The sequence below is a fragment of the Apis florea genome, unplaced genomic scaffold, assembly GCF_048593485.1.
Source record: "Apis florea isolate Af1SG1 unplaced genomic scaffold, ASM4859348v1 contig_3496_pilon, whole genome shotgun sequence".
Taxonomy (NCBI): Eukaryota; Metazoa; Arthropoda; class Insecta; order Hymenoptera; family Apidae; genus Apis; species Apis florea.
The window spans coordinates 5,299,415-5,321,020 of record NW_028256773.1 but is presented as its reverse complement, the minus strand read 5'-3'; the positions used below and the strand labels follow the sequence as shown (position 1 = coordinate 5,321,020).

The 21,606-nt window shown below is 34.0% G+C and overlaps 2 protein-coding genes across 12 annotated transcripts in view; one reads left to right on the top strand and one right to left on the bottom strand.

Moving 5' to 3' along the window:
• Positions 1-2,592: 2,592 nt before the first annotated feature.
• Positions 2,593-21,606, bottom strand: part of Smr (nuclear receptor corepressor smrter) — a 54,889-nt gene continuing 35,875 nt past the window's right edge. For 7 of the 10 annotated variants that reach the window (XM_086913313.1, XM_086913315.1, XM_086913318.1 and 4 more), the window contains 7 exons: positions 9,020-9,334; positions 8,485-8,861; positions 8,095-8,367; positions 6,953-7,415; positions 4,897-6,851; positions 4,613-4,812; positions 2,593-4,382 (listed from right to left, as the gene is read on the bottom strand). In XM_086913313.1, the coding sequence (XP_086769439.1) occupies positions 3,683-4,382; positions 4,613-4,812; positions 4,897-6,851; positions 6,953-7,415; positions 8,095-8,367; positions 8,485-8,861; positions 9,020-9,334 (4,283 nt within the window). In that variant the 3' untranslated portion in view covers positions 2,593-3,682. The remainder of the gene's footprint in view (positions 4,383-4,612; positions 4,813-4,896; positions 6,852-6,952; positions 7,416-8,094; positions 8,368-8,484; positions 8,862-9,019; positions 9,335-21,606) is intronic. The other 3 variants (XM_086913319.1, XM_086913316.1, XM_086913320.1) reach the window with 3 other exon arrangements.
• On the top strand, positions 11,305-13,306 carry LOC100871634 (uncharacterized). Of its 2 annotated transcripts, XM_086913328.1 has the most exons (5): positions 11,305-11,426; positions 11,523-11,716; positions 11,821-11,867; positions 12,091-12,256; positions 12,993-13,306. In XM_086913328.1, exons 2-4 carry the CDS (start codon positions 11,611-11,613, stop codon positions 12,178-12,180), a joined length of 243 nt encoding a protein of 80 aa, XP_086769454.1. In that variant the 5' UTR covers positions 11,305-11,426; positions 11,523-11,610; the 3' UTR covers positions 12,181-12,256; positions 12,993-13,306. The 2 variants fall into 2 exon arrangements, with proteins under 2 accessions (XP_086769454.1, XP_086769455.1); XM_086913329.1 differs by lacking the exon at positions 11,305-11,426 and having other exon boundaries at positions 11,472-11,716.

Genomic DNA, 21,606 nt, shown 5'->3' with positions numbered 1-21,606 from the left:
ATTGTGAATTACCTTTATAATCGGCTAAAATAAATGCTCTGTATATCTTATGCGAGGCTGAAAAATTTCCATATTTTTTTTCTTTTTTTCTTTCTTTTTTTTCTTTTTTTTTTATTTTTTTTTTTATTTTTTTTTTTGAGAAACCGAATCTATTAGTGTACGCATAATTATATTTATACAATGTAATTCCATCCACAAACCGTGTGATTAATTTTTTCACGACTGCTTTTCGCATGAAGACAGATTATCAAAATAATAGTGGGAAAATGTCTTCTGATCGATACATTTATAACACACATCACTTGAAGTATCGTTTACGTTGATAGAAATTGCAGAGAATGATATATTAGATTACTATCAAGCGTTAGAAAAGATTTTGCGTCACATTATATCTTTTTTCACGTTTAATATTCACGATTTCATGATCGAAATAATATCAGTCACTATGTAGTGAAATAATGATAATGCCGAGTATTGCAAAATAATAATGATGGCGATCATAATTTTTTTACAGGTTAACGTAATATAATTGCTCGATCGACACAATCCCTACTATAATCATAATATGAGAAAGGACAGTGTGTTGATGTAGATGATTATGTGTTTTTTGAGATCTTTGAAGATTCCTTTTTTTTTGTCGTTTAAAAATATGTAAAAATCGCGATATAGAACACAGAAGTTTTTTTCTTCGAAGTCATAAATTGAAAAGACATTAAGAAAACCTTAACATGAGACTGGCGAAGCGAAGGTTAATAGTTTGTTTATTTACAGACACAGTTTTATCAAACGATTTATTTGCATTCATTCCTTCTTTCTTTCTTTCTTTCTTTCTTTCTCTCTCTCTCTCCCTTTCTCTCTAAAAACGAACGACGGTAACGTGTAACTCGCGAGAGGTAAACAACGAATTCGCAATCCTGAAGTGTCCCGATATATATACCACTGTTTATTATAAACTACGGAGTATTTTCCTGTGCTAAGTTAATATGAACGCCTATAGGAAAACTTTTCCTTTCATTTTTTGTTCTCAAGAAAAATGAAATCGCTAAAAGAAATATCAACACACGGAACTCTTCAAATTTCAAAATCATATTATTTTATCAACTCGTGATCGATATCAAGGAGGCTTTATATGATTTTTTTTTTTCTAATATCGAGACATTTTTTTTTTCTTGGACATTATCCGATAAACTGAACAATCGTGTGTTGCAAACATACATACATACATATACATATATATGTATATATATATATATATATATATATATATATATATATATATATTTATATAGATGCAAACGAACTCTATTTTCCAACATTATGATTGGTAAACATTCTCTATCGAACACGTATTTACGTGTGTGCAGTTTGTACATATATATTGGACACTCCTCCGATATGATCCTCGCGGAAACGAAATGGAATACGTAAAACGAAACGAAAATGATATTACCGCGACCCATAATATAAAGATAACAAAATTATGTATGTTCATTTTATAACAATAGGCTGCGCAAATGTATAGAGGCACTCGCATTATTTGACCGAATGTATTTTACTTCTCAAGAGCTTCGTGAGCTCACACAAAAGTGCATACTGAAATAAAGTACGAGAAAATACATATATATATTAAATATATGTATATATAAGCATATACATACATACATGCATACATACATACATCCATCATACATGCATACATCATACATACATACATACATGCATGTATATGTATATCGTAACACGTTTGGTAGAAGCGATTTACGGTGCAGCAAATGTTGCAATAAAAAGCAATAATTTTCTTATGTCAAAGGGATTAAGGCTCGTTTTTGAGTGTCGCGTGACTAAATGAAGGAGCAGATCGCACGGTTGAACTTACGTTTGCATACAAATATAAAATTAGGCTATATAAAAATTCTTTATGTGTACATGTGTATTCACCGATGTATGCATGTGTATAATGTGTGAATAAGTGAAAAATGTAATTTGTTTTGTAATATGTATAATTGCATAATGTATTTTGTTTGATAGTCAGAGCGTACATTCAGATTCTATAATTTCAATCAAATAAAATAAAATTCACATCCATTCGCTTATGGCGGATGATAATTTTTTCCCATCAATCAAAATCGCCTGTATACGTTTTCTTTTATCTCTTTTTTTATTAATAAGAGAACGTTGGGGAAATTTTTTCCCTAGTCAGTTCATGGCGTCTAATTCCTAAATGCTAGCTACGTCACTTATACTAAGTCTAGATTCTTACAATATAGCATACGATTAAACTAGCCATCATATACCTACTTGTTCAACTTAAAAATTAATATTGTGTACTATGTACAACACTTAGAATTATACTTTTTTTTTTTGTTGTTTTGTTTAAAACCCACTTCACCAAGGAGAGAATATTTAAAGTGATCTCTTTAAGACAGTATACTGTCAATATGTGCGAGAATGCATTTTATATGTCTCTTATGTCAATCATATTGACTCCTTGTCAAATTTGAGGCTAATATGCCTTTCGCACTGGTACAACAGTTGAAGCTATTTTTTATAATTCCAGACACATCACAGACTCATTCCAAATAAAAACACGTATGCCTTTTTAGCGTTATATCATTTTTTTAACGATTATATATCATTCATTATATACAAAAAAGCGTCTCCATTGTAAACTTGGGCTAGCCTGGACGTTCCACAGGTCGAATATTTTCGATAATGTTTGTTTCTAACCTTAGAAAGGATCGAGAACTTTCGTACGATGTACATTTTTTTTTTTTTTTTTATACATATAAACATAAGAATATGTTTAGAAAGATAATTTAACATTTTCACGAGTTTTGAATGCATTAGAAATATTGCATATATATATATATTTTTCAGGTTCATTAAAAAATATTAAATATCACGACCCAATATATGTACTTCGTAGAAGATTTAATAATTTTATAACATATACGTAGATTGTTCTGTGTCGTTTTAAAATTAAAAGATCCTCATGGTTTTTACAACTCCATGTTAGAAATTAACGATATCTAAAAAAAAAGTATTTTCTTAAAAAACAAAAATAAGTGGCGGTGAAAATAGAAATAATTATATTTAATCTAGCTGATAATTATACACAACGTTTACGTACATATTAGCGTGAAAGATAAGTAATGCGTAAAAAAATATCAATTATTAATTAAAATTACGCTGCTTGTTAGTTTCTCGTACGCTGGATGAGCATTAAAAAAATAATAGTGCTTCCGTAAAATAATCACATTTACATGTACACTGAGAGTACGGAAACGATCCTCGACTAAAAGAATACATTGACGGAATATGAAATTTATAAAATAATAAACTCTATTTAAAACCATCATATTTATAATTTCCATTTCGGAATACGATAAAGTTCGTGATAAAAAAAAAAAAAGAAAAAGAAAAAATGAAAGTGAGCAAACGAACGAAATGGAACGAAATAAGAAATTCCTTCGATTCAATTATCATTAGAAAAATTATTAGATACGACCAGTTAGAACGCAATGGCTAACGCCCGAAAAACATTGGTAATTGTGAAATATTCGATATTCATTGTTGTAGTCTGAATAAGACTTCCGTCCAGTATGAACAAACTGCATAAATACCCTAAGAAGAACATTTCCACAGCGTGTAAATTAGCACACGTTGCTAACTTATTAGACTATCAATCCTCATCAGAAAGTGGCTCGTACTGCGCAGAAAGTAATGGTGCTGGTTCGGCTTGCATTTGTTCAGATTTTGTCACAGAAGCAGATCCAGAAGTTGGAGGTGGTGGCGCAGGAGGTGGGCCAGTATGAACGCCTAACGCACTGAACGGATAAAAAGTTGTAGTAGGCGCTGGTGCTGGTGGTTGAGGAGTTTTATTCGGTGTTTCATCCACCATCATTTCTCCACTTGAAGGACTTTCCACATTTCCTCCAATTTTCTCATCTTTTTCTCCACTTGTGATGTTTCCTCCATTTCTATCGGTTGCGTTACCCCCTTTATCATCCTCAGATGTACGCATCACTTCAACGATCTTATTCTTTACGTAATCCAAAGGTGACAGATGAGGTTTGGAAGGAGTTCCGGAAGTCGATGTGGCAGTGGTTGTTTCGTACAGGCGACGCCCATAGTGATTGGTACCTGCTTCTGGAGGTGAAACAGGTTCGACTGAATGGAACGATTGTTTTCCTACGGATGCTGCTGACTGTTGATGTTGGTGTTGTTGTTGCTGTTGTTGTTGTTGCTGCTGCTGCTGCTGTTGCTGTTGTTGTTGCGATTGTTGCTGCGTAACTCGAATTATTTGACGCTCATCTCCAGCCTTCACGGAATCGGGTTCGCTAGCTTTTCGTCTCTTCCACTGATCTTCCGAGATTTGATATCTAATTAAATATAATTTTTATATAATAATCTTTGTATAATATCGATAATTTTACTTAATATAAAAAATTGGATTTTTGTATAAATAATTATATAAAAACTATATATATTAAATGGATATATTCCATGTTATTTTTTCCATTCTCACTTGCTTGTTCAAAATTTTATTATTTGAATATAAATTTTACATATGAAATTAAAATAGTAAATTATAGTTGTATTGGAAGCTTACCCACTATAGGATCTATATGAGGAATGTGGAGGACCATAATCTTTAGAAACAATATGATCAACATGTTCTCCAAGAGTAATAGGTTTATTGCCACCTCCATTGCCGCCTGCATTCCCAGCTCCACTGTTGCCACTATTCCCATCGCCAGCAGGACTGTGAGCCATTCCATTAGGTTCTACTGGAGCTTCTCGGTGAAATCCCTAAAAAATTTTCTATTGTATAAGGCATATCTGCGTTTTATACATACAAACATTAATAAATAATATTTGATCGCTAACACTAACACAAGTTACCTGGAAAAGACGATCACCAGGTCGTTGCGGTTGGGTATTTCCACCAGTATTTTCGACACTTTGGTTAATTTGGTGTGTTATAATAGCATCTATCAGACTGGCAGCAGTTAATGTAGATGCTGATTCATTTTGTTGTTGATTGGAGGATTGGTTTTGTCTAGAAGAGGACTGTTGTTGCTGTTGTTGTTGTTGCTGGGATTGTTGCGGTTGTTGAAGTCTAGAGGATTGGGTAAATCCACTATTTATTAATCGGCTATCCCTATCAAGTTGTTGTTGCTGCTGATCTCTGTACAGTTGAGCCATATGTTGCCTTCTTTCAACTTCCATCCTCTGTTGCTGCTGAATATGTTGTTGAAGCTGTTGTTGTTGTTGTTGCTGTTGCAAATGTGCTAGATCTCTCTCTCTTTGTTGTTGTACAGCCAAACGATGTTCTTGATGTTCTTTTTCACGTTGAGCAGCAGCCACTACCATCTGCTGATGAATCTCTTTTTCTCTTTGTTGATGGACGGTAAGACGATGATCAGTGTGTTGTATATCTTTTTCTCGTTGCTGTATTGACAATCTGTGTTCAGCATGTTGTACATCTTTTTCTCTTTGCTGAACCAATCTGTGTTCCTGTTGTTGAATCTCCTTCTCTCTCTGTAATCTATATTCTTCCTTCTCGCGTAAATGAACTAGATCTCGTTCCCTTTCTCTATCACGTTGATGATGGTGAGCTACTGCCATTCTGTGATCTTGATGCATAGTTAAACGATGTTTGTCCCCATAACGGTCGGCCAACAATCTGTCTGCCATGGTCTTACCAAGACCTTCGTGACTGCTACTCCCAGATGCAGGATGTCCATGTGGATGAGGAACCGGAAGACTTGGTTGCTGTACAGCAACATCCACCAAACTGGAAAAGGCCTCCAGTCCTGGTGGTGGTGGTGGATAATGAATTTGTTTTTGTGGATTGTGCCTTTGTATCACACCTTGACGAGGTTGTGTATGCGTTTGAGGTGGGGGTGTGCTGGTATAATATAACGTCGATGGTCCTTCATTCTTACTATTACCTTCAGACGTGCCAGCACTTCGACTTCGCGCGTGCATTTGTTGACTGGTTATGTAGTCATTCATAATAATTTGTCTTGACGATAACTGCTGCTCCATAGTATAGCTAGGAGGTGGTCGTCCCGAATAAGAATTATATTGATTGCTATGCGTCACTACTACTGCTGCTGTTCCAGCTTGAGTCTGACCTTGACCAGGAATGTTGCCTGTCGTTACAGGTGAATGCCTGATTGTTCTATGATAATCATACATTGGTGCACGCTTATCCACATAGGGATGAACAGGAGTTCCTTGAGTTATGGATCCTGTTTCTTTAGGTCCTTGATTACTGGGTGCATTCACAGCACTTGCACCGCTAGTCAGATTGGGTGTTCCAGCTGCACTGCCAGGATTTCCTGGAGGAGTCATCTGTCTAAGAAGACCCTCATAACGTGTATTAGACACAGGAGTTCCGTGTGTAATAGAACCACTCTTATGGCTTGTTGTCACTATTGCGCTCAATTTGGGCGACAATTTAGGATGCGGTGGTGGTACTGCAACTTTATTCATCTTAGGTGTAAGAGGTGCTTGAGGTCGTGGAGACGACGCATAGACCAACGGACTTTTGGCGCCGCGACCTTGTTCTGCATGAGCATGAGGATGATAATAAGCACTGGAAGGTTCTGGCCGATAGAGAGTGACTGTCGGTGGTTTATGAAGTGTTTGAAGGGAATGATTATATTCTTGCTGTTGTCTTGGTTTTTTAATGCTTAGATCAAGAGTGCCCTCGGTGCTTTCTCGTAATGCTTGTTGTACTTGCATCACAACTAAGCCTTCCTTTGGAAGTATGTCTGATGTAGATGACTGATTGTTCGATGGCGCGGGTGGACAAGGAGTAATTGTTGCTTGCATTTGACCTAATAAATAATTCATTAATTCAACATAATTTTTATAAAAAAAAAATCACTAATTTTTAGAAATAATTTGTAATAAAGTGATATTCTTTGATATAACTTACCAATTTGTTGAGGACTAGAAGCAGAACGATGACCATGATGAGGACCGGATACCACCGACAACGTAGCCAAATTCGAGTCCCTTGACATATTAGTATTTGCCATAGTTGACGTCGGTTTATATTCTCTCACAAATGTAATATCATTTCTATGATCCGTTTTTAATATGCTCGATATCGTTGGTGTTCCAGAATTAATTGATACTGAAGGACCACTGGTACCAGCTGGACTGTTAGGATTACGTTTCAATTGCATCTCAATAACACCAAGCATAAGATCCTTCACAGTGAGGGGATTGGAGTTGTTGCTAGTAGTGGATGGTGGTGAATGCGAAGGTTGTGCAACTTGTTGATGAGATTGCTGATGCTGTTGTTGCAGTGATGTGGGGTTATTAGCAGTTGTCAACGTGACAACCACACCATTATTTTCTAAATCGGTACCACCCTGACCTTCGTCCGCCGTCTCCTGAAACAATCAGCGAACCTCTATCAGACGGCCCTATCAAGTAACAAACTTCTTTCTATATTTAAATATAAAACAAAATAAGAAAAATAAAACATAAAATGCATTGGGTTCATTTTAACACGTTTAAATGCTGCAAGATAATTAAATTATTAAATATATTATGTTTGATTGATTGAATTTTTAAATAATTTTTTGATAATTCTTTAATACAATCTTCAATATAAAAAAAAAAAATTATTAAATCAAATATTCTTATATTATACATACATCATTGGGAATGAAAAAATTCTTATATATAAATTTTATATAAATAATTAAATTACAATTATAAAAAGTTTAATCACTATAAATTTGCATATAGAAATATGTATAGCGAGGTAAACGTCTTGAAAATATGACGTTTTAACAAATAATTATAAAATATAATTATTAAATTTCTTAAGTATATTAGTAATCATTAAATGTATAAATATATAAAAAAATAAATGCATTTAATAAAAATATAATAAACATCTTATTATTAAAAAAATTAATAAATGCTTTAAGTATTAACATTAACCATGATTTCATGTAGCAAGAAACGCATTAAAACATTTCTATCACAAATGCTATGCAAACTATATAATTTACTCTAATTTCTCCTTCTTAACTGTCAACCGGATAAAAACTTTAGTCTTACCGTGGCGGAACTATCATAATCTTCTCTAGTACCAGCTGAAGCAGCATTGCTACTTCCACTGGTGGAAGACTGTTGCGACGGACCTATGCTCACCGGCGGTACTAATGATACCACAGCAATATCCGCTAATTTCTCACCAAGTTTTTGATCTGCCGATCGCGAGAAAGCCATCGGCAGATTCGAGGATGCTGTGGCACCCGGTGTACCTGGTGTACCACTGGACAAGTTGTTCGCTGGACTGCCTGCGCTAGCCGTATCGCTTGAATCATGCACCTAAAAAAAAAAAAAAAAACAATGTACAATTTAACCATTTAAACATCAGATATTCTAAATGGATTGTGTATCTATGAAATATATTCTTTCAATATTATCATCAATCAAACAACTTACTGCCAATTCATCACAGCTACTCGTACTGCTACCACTTTCTTCTTCATCTGTCAAACAAGGTCTTCTTTCTTCGCCTAGAGATTGATAATATTCTGCAACCACCTGATCTAAGCTCAACTTCTTCCGATAAGCAAAGTAATAGTTCTTGCATTGATGATTCGTCTTCCCTGGTATTTGTTCGGCAACTTTCACCCAATTGGTTCCATGCTCTCGAAGGGCTCTCCTCAGCTGTTCCAATTCCTCGTCCGTCCATTGCCGAGCAAGGGAATCGACCGAGTCTTCGGGCACCTCGGCACTTCCTGTTAGGTGTGGCGCCAATCGACGGGATATTCGATTGAAGCAGGCCGAGCAACATTTTGTCGCGTTACTTGGTATTTCTGGATGGAAAGAGAAATTAAAAAAATAACATTATCGATAAATTAATAATAAAATAATTTGACGAACAATTTATTCGAAATGCTTGTTATATATTTTTATGCAATTTTACGACAATAATAATATCTATTGTTGTATATTTATTACATCGATTACTTACGAAATTCTTGAATAATTGGATCACGAATTTCGGCTGGTAGATCGAGCCATTTGGCGGGTAAAGCTCGCAATCTTTTGACCCTTGTCTTTGAAGCGTTGTTCAAATTCGGGCAACCTGGCAATGGACACGCTGTATATCGTCCTCTAACCGCTTTACACCTACAGGTATTGCACACGCGCGCACCGGATGCGATCTGATCCTCTCGCAGACCATACTGGGACGCTTGGTTTCGCGGCAATGCCCTGCTCTGCGTGTTTCCTTCCACGATATTTTGACAAACCGTGCAGGCGTGGGGACCAATCTGTCTTCCACCTTCTGGAAAAAAAAAAAGATATTTCATTAATAAATTATTACTATTTATTATCATGACTTTCTTAAATATGAAATTTATAATAATATAATAATAATGAAATTTTTTAAAAAATTTGAAATATCGAATTCTAATAAAATATTGTTATAAACATGTTGTTCTACTAATCAACCATTATCATTTTTATATATATAATCCCGATTATAAAATTATTTTACGTTCGAATTTTTATTCTCTCGAACGTAATATTATTCCGACGTTTTCTTCGTTACGAAGTTCAGCAAATACCAATCGCTTGATACGACACGATGGTGGCTCCAAAGCTTCGTAGCAAGAACTCTACGAAAATACGAAGAGAGAAAGAGAAAGAAAGAAAGGAGAAGGAGAGAGGCGGAGTGTGTAGGAGGATGAGGAAAAAGCGATGAAGCAGCAGGTCGGATGGAAGGAGGACGGACAGGTCGGGGCCGTACGGAAACGGAGCGAGAAACAGAATAATTACCGAGACTTTGCTGGTTAACTAATTAAGGGTAGCCAATTAAAAAGTTCTCTCTCGCCCGCAGCCTCGCAAACATTGACGTAGAGGCGGGAGACATGGTAAAATCGCTTTGATGGTTTTACCCCCGGAAACTGGGTGGGTGCCAGGTGAAAAATTTAAGTTTATTCTTTCCACTGGGCCATTATTGCCAGGGTATCGTGGGGTCATTTGCGTAAGTAGCATCGGTGAAAAGCGGTTAAAAGCGAAAGAATATGACCAAGTGCGCGATTCCAGCGAAATATTTTTTTTCCGACGGACCAATGTATAGGTTAGGAAAGCAAGAGTAAGAAAGAGAAAACGAAAGAGAGAGAGAAAGAGAGAAGTGAGCTTAATATACCGATTGTGTGAATCTTGTGATTTTTACAGAGCAAAAGAAGTTTAAGAGTGGTTTTTTTTTTCTAATTATCTCTGGTTCTCAATTTGCTAATTTTTTAATTCGATTTTGATTTCGATAGTATGAAAAAAGATTGGAGAATTGATTTATTAGATTTGAATAGAAAATATTAGAATATTAATTGTTGATAGATATTTAATCAAAATTTTATAGAAAGTTTATTTTTAAATTGAAATTGAAATAATGAATGAATAAATAATTAAATTATAGTTAGAAACTTATTAGTAGTGTCTTTTATATAAAGGAAGTAATTATATTAAAATATTGAATAATAATCCAAAATGTTTAATCTTCAAACATGGTGTCGTTTATTTGAGAAATTTTTATATTTCTCCATTGCATATATGATGTAATTAATCAATTTGTAAATCATACAATATTCGCAATAATTATTAATTTCTAGTATGAGATGAACGTCTTGTTAGTCTTGCGTTATTTACACCAATCAAATAAATCAATAGAATGTTTGATATAACGGACAATTAAAGCTACATTAATAAACTAATTTGGTGAATTTAAAAATCATTTTACTTGTGTACTTTTCTCTATTATCATTTCTCCCCGTAAATTTAATAATTTATAAGATGATTTTTTTAGAACCTTCAAAAATTCTTGATCACATTAAAGATTTAAGTTTTCTTTCATATTCTATACAAATGCAAATTTTCATTTCATACGACGAAATAAATAAATAACAAAAATAAGGATTTAATTCATGATTTTTAATAAGGATCCAAGCAATTATCCGATCAATTCTATTCAAGTATTTGTAAAATTATCCATTGGATCGTATATGCAATGTTAAATTATGAGAAGCAATTTCTCCAGCACAAGGGAATAACTGCCAATCAGTGTCGCGAATATTCCTCGTATGGCATTTATATGATTGCTCGGTAGATAATTCTTCCTCTCGTCTCTTCCGTTGGCTATATCCGGCCGATACAGTAACATCGGTAGTCCTGCGTCAACAATAATTTTCGCCATGTTTCGAAAGATACGAGTATAGTGTGTGACAGGCCTCCAGAGATTAGTGCATGTATCATCGTAGTCCAATATATCAAAGGCGTGCAGATCACTTTGAACGATTGCAAAATCGCAGCTAATTGTTATAATATTTAATATTGCATTGGGATATATTTTTGTGTGATGAGAATCATTCGAATTGCAGGTTAGAATTGTTGCATTATTTTTTTTAATCTTACATTTATAGGTTATCTTTGAATTTCAAATGGTACTCTCAACTCATAAAAAATCAAAAATATAGAATGAAGGATAAAAATGAAATATTACTTATTATAAATGTCGCGGTACATCCATGGAAAGTAGTACATCCATCGAAGGTTAGCAATTGAATGCCATGGAAGTCAATCAGCATTATAATTACCAGTGGCGCCATGAGGCTCACAAGTGACTTGATTCAACAACTTAAATTGAAGAAAAGAGAAAACAGTCATATTTGTAAAGTTTTTTAATATTATCAATATTTCAATACAACAATATAAATTTTTAATGAAATATATTTTTTATCTCTTAATGAAATATATAACAATATATTACTGAAGTAAACAACGACACTGTGTGTACAACTATATATTACTATAGACAACATGTAAGTATTTAATACTAATATTGAAATTATTTTGTAATTAATTCAAACTTTAATTCCTTCTAAACAACTATAATATTTATAATATATGCTCGAGACAAATTTAAAAAAATTATCAAGAATAGACGCGATGAAAAAAAATACATGTTACAGCAATTTTCATAAAAGAAGTTTATATCTCTTGGATATATAACATTTCCCGTAAAACTATTTTTATTCTGTGTAGGAGCATTCAAGGCCGCGAAACAAAGACTATTACAATCGGAAGAATGTCGTCGAGCTTGTTCAAACGATAAGTCAAAGAAGGGGAGAGTGAGATAGAAAGAGAAACAGTGTGAGAAGCAGAGAAACAGAAAGAAAGAGACGAAATAAAAGTGGTGAGAGAGGAAAAGGTATGGTAAGGGAGAAATATTAGCCACGTGCTAATTAAGCTGGCTCGAAACAGAATAATGACAAGGAGTATACCTTGAATATTTCATAAAGGGTATCACGAGAGAACTAGTCCTGTACACTTTTCCCTTTCCCTCCTCCCTCCCTATTTTATTTATTCACCTTCAACTCCATCCACGCATGTAATTCTTTTATTCTCCATAATTCTCTTTAAACTGATCAATGATTTTCGATCAAATTTCATTAATCGTATCGACGAGGATGATGAAAGATTTTCATAAATATGAATCACGATAAAAATTTTCAAATCAAAATTAACGAAAATATTGATCTCATCGAATTTAACAAAAAATTAATATAAAATGAACTGTACATCAGATGCATTTAATTATTTCAACTCTCTAATAATCTATTCTGATTTTTAATAATCAAAAGTTATATTCATGGACCATGTTTGAAAAATTTAACAGTCCAGATGCACAAAAATATTTAAAAATCAATTTTTATTGAACAATTATATTAATTGTTTTTACTTATTAAAACGATTATAAAACAAAACGAAATATTTAATCGTGATTCGAGTCATCCTCCGTTTAAAACTTTTTAATCAATTAATGTTAAATCTGACAAAGAAATTAGAATTATTCAATTATTTATTGAGATAAAAGAATCGTATAGAACGTAATTAAACAATTTAGCATTTAATTTTTTTTTTTTCTTTTTTCTATCCCGTAACAGCTGTGTGCGTACCGACGATTCAAATGTGTGAACAAGCATGCAAGGGTCGGCTAATGGGTTAAACCAACAAGTGAGCATTATTACACGTGTCCCCTACGTGCATCCACCGGCTCCGGTGTTAATAAAATATTCTCTTTGATTTTAATCGTTCACGTGTACCTGCGTATTATGCGTCGAGCAAACAGAGAATATTGCCCGTTTATTCATTATGTCTGGCATAGAAAGAAAGCTCGATTAACCTGGCTTAAGCAAATGGTCTTTTAACGTATGTGAACTAAATGAAATAAACAGGAGTTTATAAGCGACGGAGAAAATGTTCCGTTACCATTTTTATTCGTAATATTCCCGATTCTAATATATACACAGTTCGTTGATAGAATTGTAGAGAACAAGAGAACGTTCGAGATAAGGTTTTTTTTTTTTTTTTTTTTTTTTTCATTTTACGCTGTTTGAATGTTTGACGAGTACAATTAGAAAGTTAATCAATCGGGACGAACGTTTCGAGTGATTTTCTTTTATTTAACGTTGTTTCATTCGATTCGAGAAATTGTACGATTCTTACAAAATTTTGACAAGTAGATCTGTTTTACTCCTAATTTTTATCTAATATATGAATGGTTGTTGACTAGCTATTAAAATAATTAATTCAACAAATTGTTGAATGTTAAGTCAGTAAGTAAATATTTTTCTGATTAAAAATAGAAAAAAAAATAGAATGAATAAAACATGCACTGTTTTTAATCATAAATCCAATATCACAATTGGAATAATTAGAATAAAAATTCAGAGCGAGTTTTTTTAATCTTGCAAGATTCATTTCGCGAGCAAGAATGGAAAATTAAAATGGGTAATTTAAAAGTGTTTGAAGATTATTAATAGATTCTTTTCCGTGCCACTCGTTCTATTCTATTAATTATTAGATATGAATTATCTATTGATTACTTTTGAAAAACTAACTTTGTTAAAATGATTGAAACTGTTCGTTCGATTATTATACAACGACTATACAACGATTTTGTTAAGAGAGATAGAGTGTAATTTAATGAAAAGAAAATTCTTTCGAAAACGCTCTTCCCTCTATCGATTCTAACGAATTTTTGTTTACGATAAATTCTGCAAGAACAGCGTTTGCACATCATTAAAATGTGCTGCACCGAACACACATGGCCAAACATCGGTAATCGAATCATTCTGAGCATATATGCGTGTACATACACGTGCACATGTATTTACGTAGAGCCCGTTCCATAAAGTTCCCCAATTCCAAAGATTTTATTCCATGGCCAAAAACCGCGGGAATGATATTCATCGATATTCATAACAGGAATAAAATAATTCGACGTAGTAATTTCCATTATCGCGTTACGTATTTTCCGTTATATGCATATGTATAACGTTTCGTTTTAATGAAAAATACAGTTGACTCGGGATGGAGAGGGATGAGCAGGAGGGAAATGTATCCTATATATTGAATTATAGAAAAATGAATTTCTCGTTATCTGCCGTGATATTACGATTGATTTGACTTGGTTTGTATCGTTGTATTATTATTATAAACGTTCGACGAGATTCCTTGTCCTCGTATTCGCCGGATCACGAAAAACCCTACCGTACATATTTGCTTTTAATCATTTTTGTCGAAACCGTACCGTTATGTAATCTCATAAATACGTAAATAAAAAAACGCGTCGTTTCGATGCCTCGAACAAAATGTTGGTTCGCACAGGAGAAGAGAAATCTATCTACCTTCCTCCCTCCCCTTAATTCCTTTCGGTTATTCGTTTTAATTTCCATACTTCTTCACTAAATGAATCTATGTTCGTCGAACACGCGTTGCGTCGAACACAGAAAGGAAATGAAATTTTTTTAAATTCTCCTCTCTTCTTTTTTTTATTTTCAATTCGAAAGATCTTGGAAAATATCGCTTTTTTTTTTTTTAAATTGAATTTCGAAATTCGTTCCGGAAAAATTGGTAAAGACGAATGAGTTAAAATGGTATGACACAAAAATAATATTACGAAAAACTAGTTTAATTACAGAAATAATCGATAATTTATAATTTCTCCATTAATATTATTCGTGAATTGTCAAATATAGAAATTTGGATAATTATTCTATTTAGAATATTTCTAGAATAATATTGAAACGAAATTTTATCGATTGAATTCATATATCCGAAGAAGGATATAGCGTTTTAGAATACGTTTGTTTGTATTATATAAACACTGTTTGATAAAAAAAATCTTAATAATAAAATAGAATAAAAGATTTTTTATCCATTATAAAATTTTAAAAACAAAAACGAATTCAGATGAATTTTCACAACCAAATAAATATCTCATTCTTTTAAAACACCCAAATTAATTTTTCAATCTCAAATTTATCTCTCATGCATTAAGTAACATTTTATACACGATTATATCGTATACATAAACATATTTCCAGACCAGACATATATATATGTATATTTACATGCTTACAGGCAAGTAGAGCACACGCGGAAGGCTATATTAACCGTGCACGATGTGTACCCATACGTAGATAATCCATTATTTGCACAACGAAAACGCGGCCATGCCTCTCCTGTCGAATTCAACCACATTCTCTCTCCTTCCCTCTCTTCTTGCCCCTCCACCTCTCTCTCTCTCTTTACCAACTGTCTAATGCACACAGGAACGCGACGACTGTGTGTTGCTCTGCAGCTAAAGGCATTAATTGGGATTAAGTAAATCAAGACGCTAATTAGCTCGCGCCAAGTGTATGCGCGCGCCTACCAACGGCCTTTCGAACTGACGATGAGCTACTACCTCCCACCACTCGTTCCTCTATCCATCTTTCTCGCTCTCTCGCTCACTCTCTTTTTCTCACTCACTCTGTACCAAAATGTTGCCACCCCCACCACGCCAAACTCTCTAACCAATGTAACTAACTACCAACACCAAGAGAGATCACCGTTTCCCACCCGGCCATTTAATTTTCCCACCCATTTGCTATGGCCACTGGCTGCTACGATTACAAATTATCCGTGTAGACAGGAAACACGTGTATTTGCAGGTAATTTTCGTTATATATATATATATATATATATTGGGAATACATCATTAGCGGATATTTTTCTCTGTGAACGAATGTTCCAAATGGATAGATAGGATACTTTGTCAACGTTCGATAGATGATTATCTTTGAATAGGCAGCGATGGACTGATTTCGTTTGTATTTTGATTCACGCTTTAAAATCGTATTGCAATGATTTCCTATGGAAAAGTTTTCAATATATCGGATTTTGTTTTTAAAAATATTTAATTACTCTATTTGTTACGCTACAATCTAGATGTCTATAAAACAAAATGAAATATTCTTAACATTTTGAATTCTAATTGTACTTTTCTCAAGTATTCGATTAATTCAATATTATATCATATTAAAAAATTATTGTGATATTTGGGAATACAAATCTAGTTAGAGCAATCAATTGATCTAACAATTATTATCGATTTTATTATTATTATTATTATTATTTAAAAACGATTTTAAATCTTACACTCAAGCATCGCTCAAGAATTAAAAAAAAAAAAAATGAATGAAAATGAAAAGATCAGAGGACAAAAAGTCAATTATTTAAACTTTTCCACAAATGTTATTTTATCAAATCAATCAACAATATCAATCTTCGACAATTAAATTATATTATCCACAATGTATTTACAAATATCAACCGCTATATTCGTCACGATCAAAATCAACACCAATCATCCTCCTCCCTCCCAATACAAAACTCACCATCCTGTTAAAAATCTCCACAAATCCCATCACAATCGGCATATAAATTCAATTGCTTTGCCAATTATATACACCATCCAATTAAAATTAGATCCCGTAGGGAATCGAATAAGGCACCATATGGGTCGATGAAACGCAAAGAAAGAATAAGTGAATTTCTGAGCAGGTGAGTATTTATTTCATTACAAGTGAAAGAGCGTATCTACGGGAGACACAGAGCAAAAGAGATAAAGCAAGTGAACCGAACATGTTCGGGATAGAGAGAGGGAGAGAAAGAGAGAGAGAGAATGGGTAGTGGGGGAAGCGGTGAAGAGAAGCCGCAGAAAGCCCGTACGGATCCTGGTAATATCGCGAAAAGTGTTTGCTCAGCTTGTCTCGACCGAGCTCGGAGCATTAAACCGCGAGAGCGTTCTTTCTCGTCTCCCCGGGATCCGGGGAGAGCGATACCGACCTCTCCAATGTGTACACTTCTGCTCCCGATTATACGTTGCGAGCCCGAAGGGCTATCTCCTTCCTTTCCACCGTGGTGAATTTCGATTCTGCCAATTGAGGCGGCGATCAGTTTCCATGTACTTTGTCCCTGTCCCGGCGACAATTTAACTAACAGCTCGTGGAAACACGAAAGGATGCACTGTGGATGTTTTCACGAGAGCTATAGGAATGGATTTGGTGATATGAAAAAGAAAATTTTTGAAAGCCAATAACGGGATAGGATGTATAAAATTTTCCTGTTGAGAATTTCTGCTTCCGAAAGAAAGAAGCACCTCTATTATATTACGATAATATCAACGAAGAAAATTTTAATTTAAAAATCCCAAAATTTCATAAAAGTAATAGAGAAGCTTCTATGAAAAAAGATTCTTAAAAGATATATATATATATCCTTACATAACCTAACATTCAAAGTAACAAATTCAATTTCCAGTATCACGTTAAAATTTAATTTACCTCGTTTCATTTTTTTCGCAGAAGAAATTGTTTTAAAAAAATAATTAAACTTTCAAAAATATTTGTTTCTTCTCCACAAATTCTAATCTATAACCTCGAGAGATTCTCGATTTCGGCGATAATGTAATAATTAAACATTAGAACACGGTAGATTTTGCGATATTGCGATATATGAGGGATGACATTAAGGCAATCGGTATTATTATTATCAACAATCACGACAATGATACTAATAGCTATGCAAACGACGATTACGGTAGTAGTTGTTGCTTTCGATCGCGATACAATGGGGTAGGAAACGAAAGGGGATAGAGGGGAGCCGCGTCTGTTAACTCCGGTTTGAAGCTGGCGGCCTCTAGGGAAATGTGCGTAATCGCCATGTCCCACTCTGAATTGGTGGCGACGCATTCTTGCCCGGAACCAAGCCTGTTCCACGCTACCGTGTTATGATGACCCACGATTAACTTCAACGACTATCCTCTCTTCCTCCTCCTCCTCCTCCTGCTCCTGCTCTTTATCTTTTGTTATTTAACTCTCTTTGTGTTTTCAGAATTTGTTTTAATCTTCGAAAATGATTCGAAATGAAGGAGCTTGTAACGGAAATCCACATTTCACGATTTTTGAGTTTTAAAAAAAAAATTTGTTCTTTTCTTATAGCAGTGTTCGATTTATTGATAATAAAAAGATGATTCAGAGAATGGATAATTCAATAATAAATTAAAGAAAATTGGCAAGAATTAAAGATAAAGTTGAAATAATTTTTTTTATGGAAATGGAAATTTGAAAGAATAGAATCAAAGCTCTAGTTTTATTTATGAAAGAGAAGTTTTTATATCGGTAAAAATAGAATTGGAAGTCTAATAGCTAATGAAGAAATCACGAAGAATACGAAAATCTTCGTTCGAGTGAAATTATATTTTTCTATCATCTTTAAATAATTCTCTTATAATTGTTTTAACTGTAAAAATATTTACTTCCGATTGAAATTGGATTATTATTTTTCTTTTAATCGGTTTCTTTTTATTCGAGAAGAAATTTCTCGAATTTAAATTTTATAATATAAAAAAAATAAATAATATTTATCCAGAGCTTTGTTTAATCTTCACCTTTGTGTCTACACAATTCGAAGAAGAATAATATCAATTCTATCGATTCGAAATCGTAAAATCAATAATACGAAATCTCGAGTTCCTTTCCAGAAAAATCATGAAATATACCGCCATCGAAGAAAAAAAAAATTTTTCCACGATATGAAAATATATTCTAATGTTTACCGTATACATACACTTTTCCCGTTACACAGATCGTTCTCCTTCGAACGAGAAAGAGATGTAAATTTTTTTCGTCAATACGGCCAGAGAACGAAAGAAAAGAAAATAATACACGGTGACTTGAAATTTTCCCATCAACTTTTATGGGAAAATATGTTTTATAAAATGTAAACTTTATATACGTACGATCAAGTTATAGGTCGCAGATAAATAAAATTACTTTAGGTTCTGTGGATGAAATTGATACTTCATATTATAAATTTCAATTTGCTTTTCAATGCTCTTTTCACGCAGTATTTTAAAATAGGAAAATGTAAATAGAACAAATTAACATTAGAACGACCAAACCCGTCAAAATATCGACGAATCTCATATTTTACGATTTTAATTAAAAACACAAAAATATCTTTGACAAAATTTATATATATATATTGTAATTTTAAAAAATGTATATATATATATATATATATATCTACTTGTTAAACAATTTTAAAATTATTCATACCATTCACACAAACAATTAGATTCGTATAATGTGAAGTTTGTGTATCACAAACACAACTTCGTATATAATAAACCTAGTAGATTCAACGCTGGTCGATGTTCCACGGACATCGATAATTACTAAATTTATCTCGCAGGTGTCTCGTTTCGTATAACGAATACGACACCACTCCTCCCTCCGTCCCCCACCCCTCATCCTTCCCCCATATAATATTCCTTTCCCTTCGTTTCGAATTCACGAACGAATAACAACGAACGTCTGCACGGGATGGAACCGCGGGACACCGCGGGAAGAAAGAGGAAGACAGTTCGATCGAGAGGGAAGAAGAGTGGGCGAGGGTCGAAAAAGCGAAGAGAGCGAGCAAACGAGCGACCTGTACGTATACGGGCCACCAGCCAGAATAAAGTGGAATTCAGCACAACCTGAATTATAAACGATATTATGCAAACACCGCGGAGAAAGAGTACCTCGTACCGCGAGAGTTAATTTGATGAAAAACATCAGAGTGGCCATGGTGGAGGGAACAAGAGGGGGGATGAACCAAAGAGAGAAATAGAGAGAGGAAAGAGGAGGGAACAGGCAAAAGACGCATCCCGGGAAGAGATCTCTCCTCGAGGAGGAACACAGCCTCTTCATCCAGCTTTTCGACTTCACTCTTTCGACGGGGAGCCCGCTCTAATCACTCGTGGGGGGATCGTGATAAACCACCGGTGGTCACCACCCTTTCTCTCGTTTTTTTTTTTTTTTTTTATTCTATATTTATATTCTCCTTCTTGTTTGCCTGCCTTGTCCTCGTCGAGCGTGTTTTGGTAATTTTTTGAACGGTGTTTGGTTTGATAAAGAGGGGAATTTTGCGGGAGAGTGAGGGACCAGGTGTTTCATTTTGAATGGAGGAGGAACGAATTTTTTTTTTCTTTTTTTATTTCTCCTTCGTTTAATCTTGTTTCACCATCTATTTGATTTGTTTGATTTCTTAACCAGTCGTCTTCTTTTTAATTTAACAATTTTCTATGAATTTATCGTTCGTAAACGATTTTTTTTTTTTTTTTGACTAATTCTATTTTTTTTTTTTTTAATCGAATTAATTGCGTAGCATCGTTCAATTTTCGAGATTATTTAATAGTTTTCTTCTTTCTTTTTCTCCCTGGTCTTCTTTTTTTTTCTTAATTAAAAGTACTTGATTCGTATTATTCGAAGGCGCGGATGCAAAAAAAAAAAAAACTTTAGATCTTTAAAACTTTAGATATATATATCATGCAAAAAGGGAATTCGAATTTTCGTTCAAAGTAATATCAAACCTGAGATGAGATCTTTATTCGAATTATAACTTCATTTAATTTAGGATATCTCCATCTCGTCGTGAAAAAGGATTAATAAATTTTGCATATAATGTAACAAGCATGTATCCGAATCTTGATAATTTACGAGTGGTGACGTTAACTTAACCATCAAAAATCAAGTTTCCAACCCCCCCCCCCTCCCTCAATGTAACAACGAAAAAATAACCACATCGATATTCGTAGGACTGATTGAATCAACAATCCGATCACGACTTGCTTTCATCCTTTTTACATCATCAGAGATACGGATAGCGGGGTACGTCGGTCACCGCTCCCCCTCCCACCCCCGCCATACCGTGCAGGGGGGAGGAATGGCGGCAAGAAGAAAAAACAAATCCGCCATATCTCGCGTGAATCGAATCGCGATCATTCCTTCTCTTTCTCTCTCTCCAATTAACCTCTCTGCCTTTCTTTCTCTTCGTTGTTATTTCTTTCGGTCTCCCTTCCAATTTCAACTACATATCAATTAGCCGCACTACATCTAGCAGAAGATTAAAAGAAAGAGAGAGGAACGAAAAGAAAAATTCTCTCCTCGTCATTATTCCCTTTCCTCTCGTTCTTCTCTTCGATAATTGTTAACTACACCGTATTCCAGAAAAATGAAATACACATTGATCAATATTTCTCTTAACTTGGAACATTAAAGGCAAAATTTATATACATGTAAATATGGTTGACTTTAGTTTTCGAGTTATTCGCAACAACAAAAATTTTGAATTTTACTTTTGAATTCAAACAATACATCTTTGAGAGAATGTAAATATAAAGAT